Here is a 19,411-nt window from a genome sequence, read left to right as displayed (position 1 = left end):
TAAGGTTTGCAAAGCACTTGAACATTATGATTCTGTGAGGTGGTTGCTATTTTCCTCATTTTATGAATGTAGAAATTGAGGCTAAGAAGTTAAATGACTTACCCAGAGTGACAGAGTTAATAACAATTTGATGCAAAATTTGAATTCAGGTCTTCCTGACTAAAGTCTCACATTCTATCTACAATACTACCTAGTTGTCTTTGATGGTTATATTCTGATTATTACTGGTAATAGTGATTAAAATTAATTTATCTATCTAGTAATGAGAAAAGATAATTTAACAAATCAAATGTTTATAAAGATAATAAAGTTTCAAAAGATGAGTGACTATCTTTATCCAGTGGATACAAATCAGTTATTTTAAAAAAACACCTCATTAAACTAGATACTGAAAAAAACTAATTTTAAAATCAAGTTTCCTGCTCCAGAGTTAACAATAAAGTATCTCTTCTTGTAAAGTAAGCAGTAATATAAAAACAATGAAAATCACTAAAGTAGTAATCAGTAAAGTAGTAAAGTAGTAATTTTTTACCCCACTATTTAGGGCCTCAGTCATACCAATCAAGAATATAACAAAATAATCAGTTAAATATATCATCTACTATGTACTCTTTCATTAAATGAACAATAAAAAATATATCACTTTGATCACTTCCTAAAGTTGATCAGAATAGAAGTTAGGAATTAGGAAAAGAAGCTTTTATTTATTTTATTACCTTAAATCAATAAATGTACCATGTTGATTGTATAAAATTAGGAATACTTCTCCCCACCACCCTCCTTAGACAATATAAAACCTATATAGAAATTTGAGTCACCATGAGATATATAGTTTTTAAAGCAATATAGCCATCAACAATATGTTACTGATGGGAAGATTATATGTGATTTTATTCTTTTATCTTTGCAATTTAATAGGGTACAGAAAAATTTTCACCTCCATTCTTTTCTCCTTATAGAGAGGAACTCCATAGTCTAAGTAGTGAAAAGATTCTCTTCACATAGAAAGATGAGAGCACTCCAATATAGGTCAGGGATAAGTCAAAGTTTTGGTCATAAACTCTGCTTCTTAACTGCAGATAAGACTATATTGGCTATTTTTATAAGTTTTTCCTAAATGCTAATGAGGCCCTAAGTAGGTATAATTTGGAAATACAGCCAAGTAGACCACATTTCCCTTGATATTAGGTAAAAGTTCATGGGAGGAGGAAAGACTGCTGTGTCCAGGTGGCATTTACTTTAAATAAACATCCATTTTAATTTTTGTATTTCCTTCTGAGCATCAATTTTTCAAAATTTTGGCATGTGCAACTTATTGATTAAAGCTTATATTTTCTTTATGTAGTCCAGTTTTCCTTTTCTTATAATAATTAATAAATTATATATAAAAGAACTCAATTATTCATTTTGATCATATTATCAAAGTAATATTTTTCTTTAAATATTAACTGAGTGTTCAGTACTCATGAGTACCTACCATATGGTGACAATTTTCTGGGTGTGGTGTGAGATACAAAATAAGTATACAATAACCATATTTCCTCACTCCACAATTATTCTTTACAGTAAAAAGTAAATACTGATTTTTATATAGCATTTAAGTTATTTAGATAGTATTTACACAGCAGTTAGAAAAAACACTTTAAATAAGGGGTTCTTAACCTGAGGTCTATTAAACTTTTCTACAATGTTCTAATAATCAGTTTTCAATAAAATTGATTTCCTCTGTAATCCAAATTTTCACTATGTAAAAATGTTACTCTAAGAAAGGATCCATAGGCTTTGGCACAAAACCAAAAAATGGCTAAGAACTCCTGGCCTTATATGGTTTTCACAGACATTATTTTATTAATCTTTCTGTCATTCCTGCAAATTAGGAGAAAAATAAACCAACTGTATAATAGAGAATCGAGTCAAATAGCAAATGAGTGACAAAATCAGCAAGAAAATTCTGAACCTAATACTTAGCTTAGAACAACATCAAATATGCTCATTAATTTCTACATTACCTGAAACTCATCAAAACATAAGAGACATGCTTCTTCACTAATTTCTTCAGCTATAGGAGCTATAGGATCATATGATTTGGCCATTAACCCTGGCTTCCGTTTTGGCAAACTTTGTTTAAGACGATGTATTCCTTAAATGGATAAAAAACAGAAATGAAAAGTTATATTAAAATAACTTTAAATATTATTTAAATGTTAGGGGAAAAAAAGAAGAAAATTTTATGAAAAGCATTTAAATATAATTATAATGGAGAAATGAATAATGATTTAAAGTCATACAGAATATAATTTTATTACTGAGAGGATAACATTTTAGCCTCAAAAACTAGGTCTTAGAACAATCTAAGGTCCCATAGAAATCTTGACAACAGGAAGACAAAAAACAACTTTAAATTTTCTCATACATATCCATGTTAGCTTTGTTGAAAAACAAAGTGGATGATATATGATATTAGACATTTGTGGACCAGCATACCAAATTTGGAGTCAGACCACCTGGATTTAAATCTCATCTCTGCTCTAGGAAGCCTGGAGCATGTGGTTCTAAATTTCTCTGGGCCTTATCTTTTTATCACTAAAATGAGGGGCTTAGACAGAATGTTGGCTAATGTAAGATTCAACTTTAAATCCTAGGATCCCATATGTATGCAGAAATGATGGGAATTTTTATTTTCTCTAACACATTATCTTAACTGCTTAAGTCAATCTTATGCCATACATTCATCCAACAAGCATTTTCTTTTTAATTTATTAAAGCTTTTTATTTACAAAACATATGCATAGATAATTTTTCAACACTGACCCTTGCAAAACCTTCTGTTCCAAATTTTCCCCTCCTTCCTCCCATCCCCTCCCCTAGATGGCAGATAGTCCAATACATGTTAAATATGTTAAAATATATGTTACATTCAATATATATATATATGTGTGTGTGTATATATCCATATTTATATAGTTATCTTGCTGCACAAGAAAAATCAGATCAAAAAGGAAAAAAAAAAGAAAAACTGAGAAAGAAAACAAAATGCAAGCAAACAACAACAGAGAAAGTGAAAATGCTATGTTGTGGTCCACACTCAGTATCCCCGGTTCTCTCTCTGGGCTCTCTTCATCACTGAACAAGTAGAACTGGTTTGAAATACCTTAGTATTGAAGAGAGCCAAGTTCATCAGAATTGATCATTGTATAATCTTGTTATTGTCCTGTATAATGATCTCCTGGTTCTGCTCATTTCACTTAGCATCAGTTCATGTAAGTCTCTCCAAGCCTCTCTGTATTCATCCTGCTGGTCATTTCTTACAGAACAATAATATTCCATAACATTCATATACCATAATTTATTCAGCCATTCTCCAATTGATGGGCATCCACTCAGTTTCCAGTTTCTTGCCACTATGAAAAGGGAAGTCACAAATATCTTTGCACATACAGGTCCCTTTCCCTTCTTTAAGATCTCTTGGGGTATAAGCCCAGTAGTAATACTGCTGGATCAAAAGGTATGCACAGTTTGATAACTTTTTAAGCATGTTCCAAACTGCTCTCCAGAATGGATAGATCCATACACCAACAATGTATCAGTGACCCAGCTTTCCCACATCCCCTCCAACATTGATCATTATCTTTTCCTGTCATCTTAGCCAATCTCATAAGTGTAGAGTGGTATCTCAGAGTTGTCTTAATTTGCATTTCTCTGACTAATAGTGATTTGGAACATCTTTTTCATATGACTACAAATAGTTTTAATTGCTTCATCTGAAAATTGTTCATATCCTTTGACTATTTATCAATTGGAAAATGGCTTGAACTATTATAAATTTGAGCCAATTCTCTATATATTTTAGAAATGATCCCTTTATCAGAACCTTTGAATCTAAAAACATTTTCCCAGTTTATTGCTTCCCTTCTAATCTTGTCTGCATTAGTTTTGTTTGTGCAAAAACCTTTTAATTTAATATTATCAAAATTATCTTTTTTGTGATCAATAATGATCTCTAGTTCTTTTTTGGTCACAAATTCCTTTCTCCCCAACAGATCTGAGAGGTAAACTATCCTATGTTCTTATAATTTGTTTATAATCTCATTCTTTATATCTAGATCATGAACCCATTTCAACTTTATCTTGCCAGCAAGCATTTTTTGAGACTCCATTGTGTACACATTGCTGGCCTAGATATTTGTACAAATAAAAACATCAGGGTAGCCATCTAATTGAGTAAGTCCAAACATTTAAGAAACAACACGAGAAGGCATAGTTGCAATCTGTAAACTAAAGAGTTATCTAAATATAAGGTGTCACATGTTTAAGCTATATTGGATTGCTTGTTGTCTTGAGGAGGAAGAAAGGGGAAGGAAAGGAAAGAATCTGAAACACAAAGTTTTGTAGAGGTGGATGTTGAAAACTATCTTTGTATACATTTGGCAAAATAAAATACTATTTAATTTTTTTTTAAAATAAGGTGCTAGTGATGTATATTGTGTCCCCTTTAATCTTTGAGGGTGATTCCTAATGTAAACTGTGCCCCATTTTGGGGGGAGGAGCGGGAAAGGAATCTTTAGAGGAAGGGCGCTCCTGATTCTCAAACCCTCCCCGCCTTCAGGAGGGGCTCATCCTTCCCAGACAACTCCCAGTTGTAATCTCTTTAAGTAATCTCATTCAATTGGAAATCTTGGCCTGGGGTGTAGTCAACCAAGTAGCTTAACCTGCTCTCCAGCTCCAGGCCAAGACTAACCCCATAGAATCAAGGGGTTTGTCAACCCATCTTTGCTAAATTCCTAATGAGGAGTTTGCCTACTAAGAAAGCTGTCTTCTTAGCTTACTGTCTTCTTAGTGTAAATAAATCCCCTTTTGCTTACAAACTTCAGGGGTGTGAATTCTTTTGCAAAGAATCTGTGACATTGACCAGAGATCTTTCTTACCCTCTTTCTTACCCTCTTTCTTACCCTCAATTCTTGTACCTCATCACTAGAATCATCATCCTTGGGGTAGTAGATGGTTCATACCAGCCCTGTAGTTGGATCTGTAGCTAGGAGTCTGGCTTCAGACACTCAACACTTGCTAGGTGTGTGATCTTGGGCAAGTTACTTAACCCCAGTTGCCTCTCACACACAAAAAAAGATAGAATCATCATCACTGTCTCAGGACTACACTATAATATCAATAACCAACACTGGATAAAACAAATGAGACCAAATAAAATAAGAACTTATTTGTATTTTGAGCAAGTTGAATCAAAGAATATTTAAAGCTCACAGAGATGGGGTACTCCATAATTTTTTCACTAAAGAGCTTACTTTCTTATATGTCAATCCAAATATTCACTTACTTTTGTGTACATCAAGCATGAAGCCATGAAAATGGACTCTCTTTTTCCTCTCCATTTCTACATAAGCATAAAACATGTCCATCACCATTGTCTTTCCTGTACCTTAAGGGTAAAAAAAGAAAAAAAAAAACAGAATCCACTATTAATTTAAATAGTATATGCTGATTACTGTAATGATTGTTTATTGCTTTGATCTAATGCAAGCACATTCTTTTGTACTGAATAGAACAAATCTTCATTGTTGGGAAGGAGGGTTTACTTTGTTAAACTAGTTGAAATACAAATTTGGTATTGTACCTAAAATTCAGTTTCTGTGAAATATAGGATTTGACTTAATAATGAGGTAATATAATAGGATTTGACATAATAATGAAGATAATATAACAGAATCATAGACCTAGAACTGGGGAAGCATGAGAAGCACTTAATCCAATCCCTCCTTCCTCTAACAAATGAAGAGACTGAGGATGGAATGACTTTCCTAGAATCAAAAAGGTAGTAAGGATGTGAAATGGAATTTGAGCCCATCCTCTGACTCTAATTCTTTCCATTTTAAGCATAATTGTGTTTACAGACTGACTAAAGTTACTTTGCTAGCATTTAGTGAGCTAAATATAGTAATTACATTCATCATTCAAGAAATAGGTTTTGTATTTCTATAGGTGCAAGGCATTGACAAAGACAATCTGGTAGATGCCAAGATCAGAAATAAAATTATGTAAATCAGAAATAAAATGATGTAAAAAGAAGCATATATGTTAACATTTAATAGTATATTGATGATTGGGTCACAAATGCTGAATACAAGTGAAAGCCATAGATGAAAGTTTAAGAATTCATTAAAGTATAACATGTTTTTAAAAAACTAAGTACACTATAGTCATTTATTATTTTAAAAACATTTGAGAGGCAGTAGAAGACAATAGAAATAATGCTGGATTTGAAAGTCACAGGGTTTGAATATAATCCCACATCTGACAAATTGTTCACCAACTGATAGTCAAAGGATATAAACAGACAATTTTCAGATGAAGAAATTAAAGCCATTTCTAGTCATATGAAAAAATACTCTAAATCACTATTGATTAGAGAAATGCAAATTAAGACAACTTGAAGATACCACTACACACCTCTTAGGTTAAGATGACAGGAAAAGATAATGATAAATATTGGAAGGGATGTGAGAAAACAAGGACACCCATACATTGTTGGTGAAGTTATGAATTAATCCAATCATTTTGGAGGCAGTTTGCAACTATGCCCAAAGGACAACCAAACTATGAATACCTTTTGATCCAGTAGTGTCTCCACTGGGTCTAAATCCTAAAGAGATCATAAAAAAGGGAAAAGGGCCCCCATGTGCAAAAATGTTTGTGGCAGCCCTTTTTGTAATGACAAGGAACTGGAAACTAAGTGGATGTTGGAGAATGGCTGAATAAGTATATGAATGTTATGGAATATTATTGTTCAATAAGAAATGATCAGCAGGATGATTTCAAAGAGGCTTGGAGAAATCTACATGAACTGATGCTAAGTGAAATGAGCAGAACCAGGAGATCATTGTACACGGCAACAAGATTATACGATGATCAGTTCTAATGGACGTCACTCTCATTAACAATGAGGTGATTCAGGCCAGCTCCAGAGATCTTGTGATGAAGAAAGCCATCTGCACCCAGAGAGAGGATTATAGGAACTAAATGTAGATCACAACATAACATTCTCACTCTTTTTGTTGTTGTTTGCTTGCATTTTGTTTTCTTTCTCATTTACTTTCTTTTTTTGATCTGATTTCTCTTGCACAGCAAGAGAATTGTATAAATATGTTGATACATATTGGATTTAACATATATTTTAATATGTTTAACATATATTGAATTGCTTGCCATCTAGGGGAGAAGGTGGGGAGAAGGAGGAGAAAATCTGAAACAGAAGACTATGCAATTGTCAATGTTGTCAAATTATCCATGCATATGTTTTAAAAACAAAAAGTTTTATATATTTATATATATATGTAGGTAGGTATGTATATATGTAAGTATGTATTAAAAAAAAACTACATCAGAATGTTAGCCCAAGGTGCACAAATTAAATAGGGCTTCCAGCAAAGCCAAGGCCAAAAGAATACAATTCGCCTGAAGCTGTCAGAGATACCTGTTGCTTGAGGGCTTTGGGTCTGGAGGTAGCAGAACAGCAGACTTCCCTAAAGAAAGCCAAAAGGGTAATCTGAAATCCACAAATAGAAATCTTGAAAGTGACCAGGAATAGTAGTAACCAATTCAGGTGAGACAGCATTCCCTAGCAATGATCCTGAAGACCCAATCTGCAAAAGCTCAAAGATGGGGAGTAGGGAGATAGAAGTGGAGATCAGCACAGGAAGAAGAGATTGATCCATACTGAGACTGTGCAAAGCTGACACCACTGTCTTAATGAATCAACAGAAGATGAAGCTTAAGTTCTGACACAAAGCCCCAGTTCTGAGTCTAAGGCTAGAAAGATAAGCAAATTTAATAAGATATACACCACTATAGAGTTATAATAGATCAGGAAGAGTTCTTAAACCTTTATGATGGCCTTGATCCCTCTCAGAATAATGTTTTACAATGAATAAAATAAAATATATGAATACAAAGGAAACCAAAATATAGTTATCAAAATATTAAGAAATCAAGTTCATGGACCCTTAGTTAAATAGAACTTTATAACAGAGCTCTCTCTCTATAGCACTACAATAGAGCAAGAGATATCCAAAAATCTAACCTACAGAGTAACTCTCTAATAACTCCAAGCAGAGACTCAAATAAAAAAAAAAAAAAAAAAAAGATTTTTCATAGACATGTATATCTAGAGAAAAAAAAAGGAAGCAAGTAATCAAAAAAATAAATAAATAAATAAAATCTGTGAAAGAAAATATAACTAATTTAGAACTGAAAATGTTAAACCTTACCTAAGTAAAGACACTTTGGAAATTAGAACAAACAGATATCATTAACTCCTAAAATAATAAGAAATGTTAGAACAAAATGAAACAATTGGGAAAATATAAGGTATCTGATATCAAAAACAATTGACCTGGAAAATAGTTCAAGGAGAAATAATTTAAGAAAGATTAGAATTGGGAGTCAAGTTGGCAGAGTTATAAAAAGCAGTACAATCTAACTCCTTTCCACAAAACTCCTTTAAACAGTTCTAGAAAATATACCAGGCTACATCCTGGATATACAGAATAAGGCCCAGTGAGTCACTTCTTCAGCCCAATTCAGCATATCAAAGACAGAGATCTCTAGGCACTGGGCACTAGTTAGGTCAGTAATATGCCCCTCATAGAGCACTCTAGCACCCAGAGAGATTGTGCATCAGGGTAAGAAGACATCATCAGACTAGTATCAAGGCACCATGATGGGGATAGGTGCTATCAGCTTTGTCACTCACTAGCCAGTGACCTGGGCCACAGATGGAGGATTGAAAGGAGGACCTGTACCCAGTGGTAGCAGTTTAAGCTAAGAGGCACAGTTGGTCCTTGGCTGTGTACTGAGAGAGGAGTAAGTTCAGAAGCGGGCAACAGTCGTGTGGCTTCTCACTTCCAACATCTAGCCCAGTCTGCAGAAGAATAACCAGAGCAGGAAATTCAAGACTAAAAGAGAGCCCTATAATTCTGTCACTTTGAATGAACAGAGTTTGCCAGTTGATGTTACAGGTTGAGTCCAGCAACATCTACTGTTGCACAAACCAAAACTCAAGTTGTAAACTTGCAAAGAAATAGCTTGCTCTGTATTAAGACACTTTGAGAGCACTAAAAGTTTGCATGTCCCAGTCTAGCCCTGAGATCCTAGAAGAAAATACAATTCAATACCTCAAGAAAGCAGCAACAGCCCTAAAGTTAAATCCAAAATCAGTATGTAGGCTAGAAGATTGAAAATCAAAAAGAATCCAACCATAAAGAGATATTAAGGTGGCAAAGAAATTCAAGACCCATCTAGAAGACAAGAATGACTCCAAAACACCTCCAAGCAAAGCTTCACAGATATTCACAACTTGAATATAAACTCAACTTGAATTTGTGGAAGAGAAAAAATAAGTGATTTTAAAAGATTAATATTTTTGGCTTTTTATTATTAAAGTTTTTTACTTTCAAAACATATGCATAGATAATGTTCAACATTCACCCTTGAAAAACCTTGTGTTCCAAACTGTTTTTCCCTCCCTTCCCCTTCCCCTCTCCTGTAGACAGCAAGTAATTCAATATATGTTAAACATGGGTAATTCTTCTATACATATTTCCACAATTATCATGCTGCACAAGAAAAATCAAATCAAGAAGGAAAAAAAAATGAGAAAGAAAACAAAATGCAAGTGAACAACAAAAGTTGGTATTTTAAAAAAAAAATGGAATGAGAACTATAGAAGGAAGAATTGCAAATGGAATTTACAACTTGGCACAAGAAGTACACAGCTTTGCTATGCAATAAAGTTCTCTTGCTCACATTTTGTTTCCAAAGAATTCAACATCAATAGGCACACCTAGTCACTGATAATAGTTAATTTGCTAAACTCAGTGAACATCTTCAAATTTCATCACAATATACACTTATTTATCCATCAAAATCAATGAAGAAATAGCTGTAGAAGTGAGATGATTTTTGTGTATTTTTCTAGTCTCCTCTCAATAATATGAAATAAATTTGGCACTAGGCCAGCTTATTGGATATGAAATTCCAAGCTTACAAAACTGAATGAAAACATCATTAGTAATTATATTCACATTTTAAAAGAATCCTTCATTTTTTGAAAAACCAAGCACTAAAGACTCCTTTTAAATAGTGAGTTCCTCTAATGGATTTTTAATTTATTAGATTTGTTAAAAAAATATCAACTTACAACTTTTCTGAAATACATCTATTGAATGAAGCAAGATTCACATAATTGGCTATAATAAAACGTCATTAATTCACTAGGCATAAATTTATGATAATTCCAATAGGTTATTCATTTTCATACCAAGTATAGAAAAAAAAAGTGAGACTAGAAATATCAGTTTGTAATGGAAATGGGATTTTTGGGAAAATACTTGTTTATTTAAGAAAAAAAAAGTTTTTATGCACCTGATAAACATCCAAATGGAAACTCATTGGGATGGTGTTATTAAATTCCACATAAACTCCAGTGACTCTCTATCACCTCTGGAATCATATATAAAATACCCTATTTGGCTTTTCAATTTCTTCCTTTTCTAACCCCTTCTATCTTTCCAGATACTTTCTCCTGTCTATTCCTAGAACATGACATTCCATCTTCCCTGGGCATTTTCACTGGCTGTTTCCCATGCCTGGATCTCTCTCCTCCCTCATCTCTGCCTCCTGGCTTCAAATCTCAGCTTATACCTCACATTCTGCAAGAAATGTTTAACAAGAATTCTCTTTAATCTTAGTGCTTTCCCTTTATGATTACCTCTGTTTATCGCGTAAATATCTTGTTTGTACATAATTGTTTACAATATTAACTGTGACTCCAATTAGACTGTAAGCCCCTTGAGAGCAGGGACTTTTATTTTATTTGTCTTTTTTTTTTTTTTATCCCTATTGCTTGGCACAATGCCTGACATATAGTTAGTACTTAATCAATGCTTACTGATTTAGTAATCACAAATCATTCTAGTGTATTCAATAAAGCAGTGGTTGTAGCTTAGTTATTCTCTTCCTTACCCTCATTAGTCTAAATGCATAAGGTTTTACTGTATATGTTTATTTTAGGACATACATAGTAAGTGAATTTGAAAATTTTATTAATGTAAATTATAGGATTTAGAGTAAACTATAAGTAAAGTCAGAGATCATTTGTTCTCATCCCCACCCTCTGATTGTAGGACACCTCCCGTTGGTGAAGCCATCTCAATGAGACCAGAGTTCCCGCCCACCAGGCGGTCTGGTCCCTATTTGCTCACAGCAAATCACATCGGAGAACTCAGGGCTTCAAAGGCTCTGTTTACTTATTTCCTGCCGGCAGAGTGCCACGACTCCCCCTCTTCCTGTGACCCTCACAATCATGGAACTTTTGTGCAAAGATTTGTGTAGGTGCCATTGGGGGTTACTTGATAGAGCTCTGTATAACAAAAATACCATCTCCACACTCCTTCTCTGAGTGGCTGTGCGTGGGGCCGCAGTGGGAGGAGGAAGCAGGTCCTCTGACCTAGTGCTCATTTGGGAGTCAGCAGGAGGTCAGCTAGGGACAGGATGTGAACACGTGAATAGAAGACCTTGAGCTTGCACATGGCTGTTCTCTAGTGTGCTACTGTGTATCTAAACCATCGTGCTTAGGCATCGGATGGCCAGAGATCTCTGAAGACCTCAGACAGATGTAAGCTAGGTAAAACTGGTATAAGCACTGCAAAAGACAGTGACCGGCAGGTTCTCTGAGGGCCGCGGAATTAGGAGAGACTGGCAATAGTGAAGGCAGAGCGGTACAAGGGTGTTCGCAAATGTAGTGAATGCCTCGAGTTAAGCATTTACACGTGATGACAAATTATCAGTCACCAATTTGTTGGGATCATGGAGCTATGTGTGGGTCTCATCTGTGCCTTCCCAAAAGGCTAGAAAAGCCCTTAAGCTTCATTCAACATTATTATTTTAAAGAAAAGTAAACTAAGATCCAAAAAAGATAAGAAATGCTTAAGTTAACACAGTTACTGAACGAAAGGAGAGAGATTCACATCCAGGTCCCCTAATATTCAACTCTCCTTTGATTTATAAAAGGAAAAAAAACTCAACAAATCATAAATCATACTGTAGTGACAGACTTCTTTATATGCTGATAAATAACCCATGGCCAAGTTTTCAAACTGTGAGCTATTGAAACAGTTTCTTTTGCTTTTCCATCATTACCTGCCAGATTTTGTTTAAACATTTTCTTTATGTACAAAATTACATAAAATATTGCTAGAGAGAAATACTGAACAACCAAAAATATACCCCAAAATGGACAATAAAAGAAACAAGATTAATAAAGTCCTATGCCATGAAACTATAAACACCATTTGGAAGGCAGTACAAATAACAGCTCACATTCAATTTCTCAAGTATCCCTTTGAATTTTAAGTATCTCTTTTTTCCAAAATTGATAATTCAGGAGTTCTGACCCCCATTTTGGCAAACAAATGCTGTGTGATCATTCTTTAAATTAAGATGCTCTATAAATTGTTGCATCTTCTTTTTTATCCTTTCTTCTTCTAAAGCATTATTTTATGCTAACAGAAACCAGAGAATAGCTTATTATCAGTCCAAAGAACAAAGATAAGTATCATAGAAGGCAACAGAAAAATACATGGTGGGTATAAGAAAATTGCAACACATATCTAAGAACTTACAAAAGAAGAACAGGATTAAAGGATGTCATCAAGGAATTGTTTGACAGAAAGAGAAAATGGGCTACTCATATGGTGAGATTGAGGAGTGACAGATATAGATGGCTACAATGCTCCACTGAAACCTGCAAGGTATTAGGAAAAAGGAATAAAGGTCTCCTAGACACTGTGTAAATATTGACAATGAACTTTTGGGAAAGCACAGATGAGAGCCACACATAATGAACAGAATGGATGTATTATGTTCTCCATCATTTGAATCAATGAGATCACAGACCCATTTGATCATGTGAAAAAAATAATTCTTTTTTCTACCTGATTTTTTTTTGGAGGGTGAAGCAATTGGGGTTAACTGACTGGGGTCACCAGCTAGTAAGTATTAAGTATTTGAAGCCAAATCTGAACTCAGGTCCTCCTGACTTCAAGGCTGGTCCTCTATTCCCTGCACCATTTTTATTCTTCTAAACAAATTACAGAGATATAAGTGTAAAATATTAAATGTATATTAGTTAAGGAGTAATAATAATGGTAGTAATGATTAGCATTTACTAATCTCTTAAGGTTATATATATACAAATATATACATATGCCATTTAGTTATGAAACAAATGTTATAGAATGTCAGCTGGTAGTTCAACTTGTAACTGATCAATAATCACCTCAACACTATAGTCAAGAAATCATCATCTTCAGTGCAATGAGCAAACCTGATTCAGAGCACTGATGATGAAGTATGTTACCTACCTCTGGACAGGAAAGATATAAAGTCAAGAAGTAGATATGGCCAATGTGGGGATTTTTTTTTTTTCTTGACTATGTACATTATTTGTTACAAGGACTTTTTTTTTTCTTTCAATGAAGGACGACAGAGTAGAAGAGGATAATGAAAGAGCTGCTGAAATAAAAAGGAAAAGATTATCAAAAGAACAGAAGAATGGCCAGGAGGAAACAGACAAGTAGGACAACTTTGAAAGTTGAATGACTTACACACTTAAAATGAAAAAGAAAGGTATGTAACAGATTTGCAATTCATAAAATCCTCTTTTTTCTTATTCTGTCTATTTATGTATTCATTTATTAAGTTAAGTTCAGAATAAAAAGAATAATTTTTTTTTAATGGTCATCTAACCTTCTCTTGAAGGTCACCATTTGGGGGGTTTAGGAATACAGGAGTCCTTAGAGGCCATCTAATCCAATTCTTTCATTTAGCAAAAGAAGAATTTTGGAAATAGATAAGGGAAAGTAGCCCAAGGTCATGCTGAGTCCAAAGGCATCTCATTACACTTTTGAATAGTTGTAATCATTAATAAATTCTGATTAACATGAAGCCTAAATCTGTTTCTCTGAAACTCTACCCACTGTTCTTCTTCTAACCACAATTCTCAAGTACTGACTAACATTTTAAAATGTTAACAGACCATAAAACTTTGCATATCCTTTAATCTATCAAAATCATTAGTAGGTCTGTATCCTAAAAAAATAAAAGAAAAAGGACAATAACCTATATGTACAAAAAATGTATATTTTTTTGTGATGGCAAAGAATTGGAAACTTAAGTGTAGGCTAAACAAGTTGTGAAATATGATTATAATGGAATACTATTGTGTTATAAGAAATGACAAGCAAGATGCTTTCAGAAAAATCTGGCAAGACTTATATCAACTGTAAGATGACAGGAAAAAATAATGATGAATGTTGGAGGGGATGCGGGAAAACGGGGACACTGATGCATTGTTGGTGGAGTTGTGAACGAATCCAACCATTCTGGAAAGCAATCTGGAATTATGCCCAAAAAGTTATCAAACTGTGCATACCCTTTGATCCAGCAGTGTTTCTATTGGGCTTATACCCCAAAGAGATACTAAAAAAAGGAAAGGGATCTGTATGTGCCAAAATGTTTGTGGCAGCCCTGTTTGTAGTGGCTAGAAACTGGAAAATGAATGGATGCCCATCAATTGGAGAATGGCTGGGTAAATTGTGGTATATGAATGTTATGGAATATTATTGTTCTGTAAGAAATGACCAACAGGATGAATACAGAGAGGCTTGGAGAGACCTATATGGACTGATGCTAAGTGAGATGAGCAGAACCAGGAGATCATTATACACTTCGACAACGATACTGTATGAGGATGTATTCTGATGGAAGTGGATTTCTATGACAAAGAGACCTAACTGAGTTCCAATGGGTAAATGTTGGACAGAAACAGCTACACCCAAAGAAGGAACACTGGGAAACGAATGTGAACTATTTGCATTTTTGATTTTCTTCCCGAGTTATTTTTACTTCTGAATCCAATTCTCCCTGTGCAACAGGAGAACTGTTTGGTTCTGCAAATATGTATTATATCTAGGATATACTGCAACATATTTAACATATATAGGACTGCTTGCCATCTTGGAGGGGGGGGGTGTAGGGAGGGAGGGGAAAAAAACGAAACATAAGCGAGTACAAGGGATAATGTTGTAAAAAATTACCCTGGCATGGATTCTGTCAATACAAAGTTATTATTAAATAAAATAAAATTAAAAAAAAAAAGACTTATATCAACTGATATAAAGTAAAGTGATAGGAACCAAAAAAAATCATACACAGTAACAACAATATTGTACAATGATGAACTATGAATGACTTAGCTATTCTCAACAATACAATGATCCAAGACAATCCTAAAAGACTTATGATGAAAAATGTTATTTGTAATGGGCTGAGGCTTGAGTTGATGCACTGAGGTCCCAAGCACATGAGGCTAAATAGTCATTGGACCATACTCTATTAATATATATGCTTGGAGAAAGAATGGCCCCCGCCCACTCTTTGTGTAAGTCCTGATGTGTTGTATAGGAAATGACAATTTTGGTGGGTGGAGGCAGGGGAGTGGAAAAGGAAGGGGAAGGAGAGACTGCTTGCATTGCCATTGCGACCGCTTTTCAGCTCAGATCTCTCTCTGTTAGCTGGCTTCCCGTCGCAGCTGCCCATATTGCTATTGCAATCTTTCTTGTCCATATTGCTATCGCAATCCTTATTCACCTCTTCACTTCAATAAAGATTGAAGATTTTTCCCTTAACCTGAATTCCTGACTCCAGCTGATTTTAAATATGCGGTCATTACAGTTATTCATCTTCAGAGAAAGAATTGATGAAGTCTGAAATTAGATCAAAACATATTTTTTAAAAAAAACCCTTTATTTTCCTTGAGCTTTTTTTTTTTTTGATCTGTGTTTTCTTTTGCAACACCGTTAATGTGGAAATGTTTTGCATGACTTCACATGTGTAATCTATATCAAATTGCTAGTCTCCTCAAGGTGAGGAAGGGAGTCAGAGATAAAGAGAATCTAGAACTCAACAGTTTAAAAAACAAAATGTTTTAAATTTTTTTTTCACATGTAATTGAGAGGGAAAAAAAAGTTCTTTATATATGTTTTCCTAACAAGTTTATCCCTCAACTATTTGTAATAGCTGCTAACTTCACTCTTCTAACCCTACTCACATTGGTAGGTGAAATAACTAGAAGGCAGAAATGACTATTTTCCCCTTAAGATTGTAAAGGCAATGCTTAAGAGTTGAGGTTACCAATCATGAAACCCTCACTGTTCATGAAACAAACTGGTATACTGGCTATTAATTCTCAATTAGCTAGCCAGAGTAAATTGGCTTTTAGAAAAAAAAAAAAAAAGGTGTTTACTAATGTGATACTGTAATAACAGTCAGTACGAAAAATTTGCCCTCAAAAGTCTGAGGCATTCTTTCCCACAACCCACAGAATCTAAGAGAGAATGGGCTCAAGTGTATATGTGGCAAAGAAAAAGAGATAAGAAATGGTTCATAATGGAATGGAAGTCCCTTAATCCACTAACAGAGCCAAAGGACTCTAGGATATCTCTTTGATGGGCTTCAAAGTGTTGAGCATCAGTGCCTTCTTTAAGTCCTTGAAATCACCTACTTGGATACCTCAGAGATCCTATTGCCTAAAACTGCTTTTGCCTAGTATGTCTGGTATTTCTCTGGTATTTAAAAAAAGTGGTTATCTAGCCTTTGCTTGAAGATATCCATTGAGGGGAAACAACTAGGATCACAGGATCAAAAATTTAGAGATAGGGTACACCTTGGAGACCATCTAGTCTCTATTTTACAAATGAAGAATCTGAAGACAGGACTTAACCCAAGGTCATGCTGTCTCTCAAGGCAGCTTCAGCTTCTGGCTAGTAGTTCATTTGTTACTTTTCCATTCTCTCTAATGGCTTGGTCAATGGGAGTACAAGTGACACTTCTTGCAGCCTCACCCTCTGTCCCCCAATTCCCATTTGATGGTAGAGAGGTAAAAGTGGGATTCTTTATGATGCTCCCAGAGATTAACTATCTCCCTTCTCTGATACAGAAAAGTCAAAGATGTGGCTAATTCTTTCAATCTATACCAATATATTTTCTATGTAACATCATCTGATTTCAACCAATGACTTGAAATTCTTCACTCCTCTGAAATGATTAAGGACTTGTCAGTGCCGAGTTCAGATTGATTGACTGATTCTGTAACTCATTTAAAGAGGTATTCTCATCTGATAAAGGTATTATTAGGGCATAGAGCATCTTGTTAGTGCCATTAATTAGAGGAAGAGAAGGAAAAAGGAAACAAATTTTTATTAAATATCTACTATGAGCCAGGCACTGTACTAAGTACTCTACAAATATTATTACATTTCATTCTTTTATATACATAACAGTCTTTCAGATACAACTATCTTAGCCCCCTAAATCTTCTCTTCTATACACACTCATATTTTAAGGGTAACATCTTCATATGGCATAATCATAAATCTTTTTACTATCTCTTGTTCAATTCTGGATCCTCTATAGCTAAAAGGTAGCACTCAGAACCAAACCCAACACTCACATTAAGCTCTCTTCATGATATCATTTCTAACACCATTCTCAACCTATGTGACTCTCTTCCATGGCCTTCCACAACTATACCACAGAAGAGAGAACCCAAATCTTAAGCATGTACTCTGGAGTCCTCTTGACATTGCATGGATAAAAATTAGAAATAATCTTCATATTTGACTTCCATATTCATTAAGAATCCAGAACTATCTGATAAAGTTGTGAAGTATTTGATGTTTTTTCCCCCTATAGGATCTTTCTATCTAACTTACAACTGAAACCTTCCATACAGAATGTGAATTCCCCCCAAAAAATGTGAGCTCCTTTAGAGCAGGGACTGTTTTATTTTTCTATTTTTATTTCCAAAGCCTAGCATAGTATTTTGCACACAATAAAGGCTAAACAAATGCTTTCTTCATTCATTTAACAAAGTCTTTCAGAAAGTGCATTTTCTATGCTTTTTTTCATTGAAATAAAAATACAGAAAAAACTCTATGAATCTTTAATCATATTCTAGGTTCGGAACTTTAATTGCAGAAAGCTATAGAATACCACCAGCCATTCATTAAATGCCTCAGTGTAATAATCAAAAAAATTAAATAGATATGTCTTCCACACTTATTACTATTTTACAATGCATATAAATGTTCTTGATTAATAAAATTTAATTCTTTTTAAAAGTGTTACATTAATAATAGTACTTGTTATCCTGTAATCTTAATCAATAGATTTATTAGCACAGTTACTTTTATGTGGAAATTCATCTCCAAAAAATTATGTCAAAAGGAGAATTTCATATTCAAAAAGATTTGGGGAATAACTGATGGAATCCAACTATCTCATTTTATAAGTGAAGAAAAAGAGAGTCGGGTGGCTAAAGGGAGTTGCCCAACTATTAGGGAGCATAGCCATACCAAGACCATCCAAGTCACCCAGCTTTCAGTGCATTGCTCTTTTCCACAGAACCATAAGGAGCCCAGAATGTAATTTCTCCTTTTACTAGTTTGCTTAGAGTCAGCCCTTCACATCTACTACTGAGAAGGAAAAAATAAAAAATGGCTGCGTGAAGAAATAGCTCCAGATTGCCCCCTAGTGTTGTCCAGATTTGCTTTACTCTTACAGAGAAAGGGGAAATGTGCCAAGGGCCTTGATTCTATTTCAGTCTCCAAGCCAACAGCTGGGGTTTCAATCCTAAGGCTACCTTTCAACTGGTGAAGTCATTCTCCCAGTGACTACAAGGAAGGGGCCAGACTGAACATGGATGCAAAGGGAAAAAAGACCTGATGGATAAGTTTCACTTTCCTTAGCCTCCAAGTCCCCGGAAACAATCAACATCTCCACAAGCACCTAGGCTTGCTGGCAGAGCCAAAGAAAAAAATCTTATGTAAATGAGCTACAGGGAAAGGATGAGGCCAGAGCAGGGATGGCAAGCAGGGAAAAGCTGCCATTTTAGTTATAGCATTAGGCTCTCGTTTTAAATGTACTAAATTGACTTTGTTTTTTGTTTTTTAAATTACGTATTTAGTTCCTAGATGGAGCTATAATGATGTCATTAATTAATGTATCAACTTTCTCATAGAGTTCACTGGAATTTAAAGAGATTCTCTAATTAATCCCCCCCTTCCCCCAACACTTCTCTGAAGAGAGATGGACTGATGATCAGCTTCAAGATGAGGGGTGGGGGTGGGCAGCAGAGAGGCAGGAAATATAAGCAGACTAGTTTCATTCAATTATCAATCTCACTGAAATATGCTGTAAAGTGACATGCCACTAAAAAAACTCAGGGATTGGAAGTATAATTCTGAGAAAAAGAACATGGTGATTACTATGTAAGAGAAAC

General features: G+C 34.6%; 1 protein-coding gene across 2 annotated transcripts in view; it reads right to left on the bottom strand.

Moving 5' to 3' along the window:
• Positions 1 to 19,411, bottom strand: part of AFG1L (AFG1 like ATPase) — a 184,056-nt gene that overhangs the window by 125,805 nt on the left and 38,840 nt on the right. Inside the window, exons 4-5 of one of the 2 annotated variants that reach the window (XM_051997494.1) lie at positions 5,333 to 5,434; positions 2,010 to 2,140 (exon numbers count right to left, since the gene is read on the bottom strand). In XM_051997494.1, the coding sequence (XP_051853454.1) occupies positions 2,010 to 2,140; positions 5,333 to 5,434 (233 nt within the window). The remainder of the gene's footprint in view (positions 1 to 2,009; positions 2,141 to 5,332; positions 5,435 to 19,411) is intronic. The other variant, XM_051997496.1, reaches the window with a different exon arrangement.

The sequence above is a fragment of the Antechinus flavipes genome, chromosome 4, assembly GCF_016432865.1.
Source record: "Antechinus flavipes isolate AdamAnt ecotype Samford, QLD, Australia chromosome 4, AdamAnt_v2, whole genome shotgun sequence".
NCBI classification, from domain to species: Eukaryota; Metazoa; Chordata; class Mammalia; order Dasyuromorphia; family Dasyuridae; genus Antechinus; species Antechinus flavipes.
This window is presented reverse-complemented; position numbering and strand designations above follow the sequence as displayed.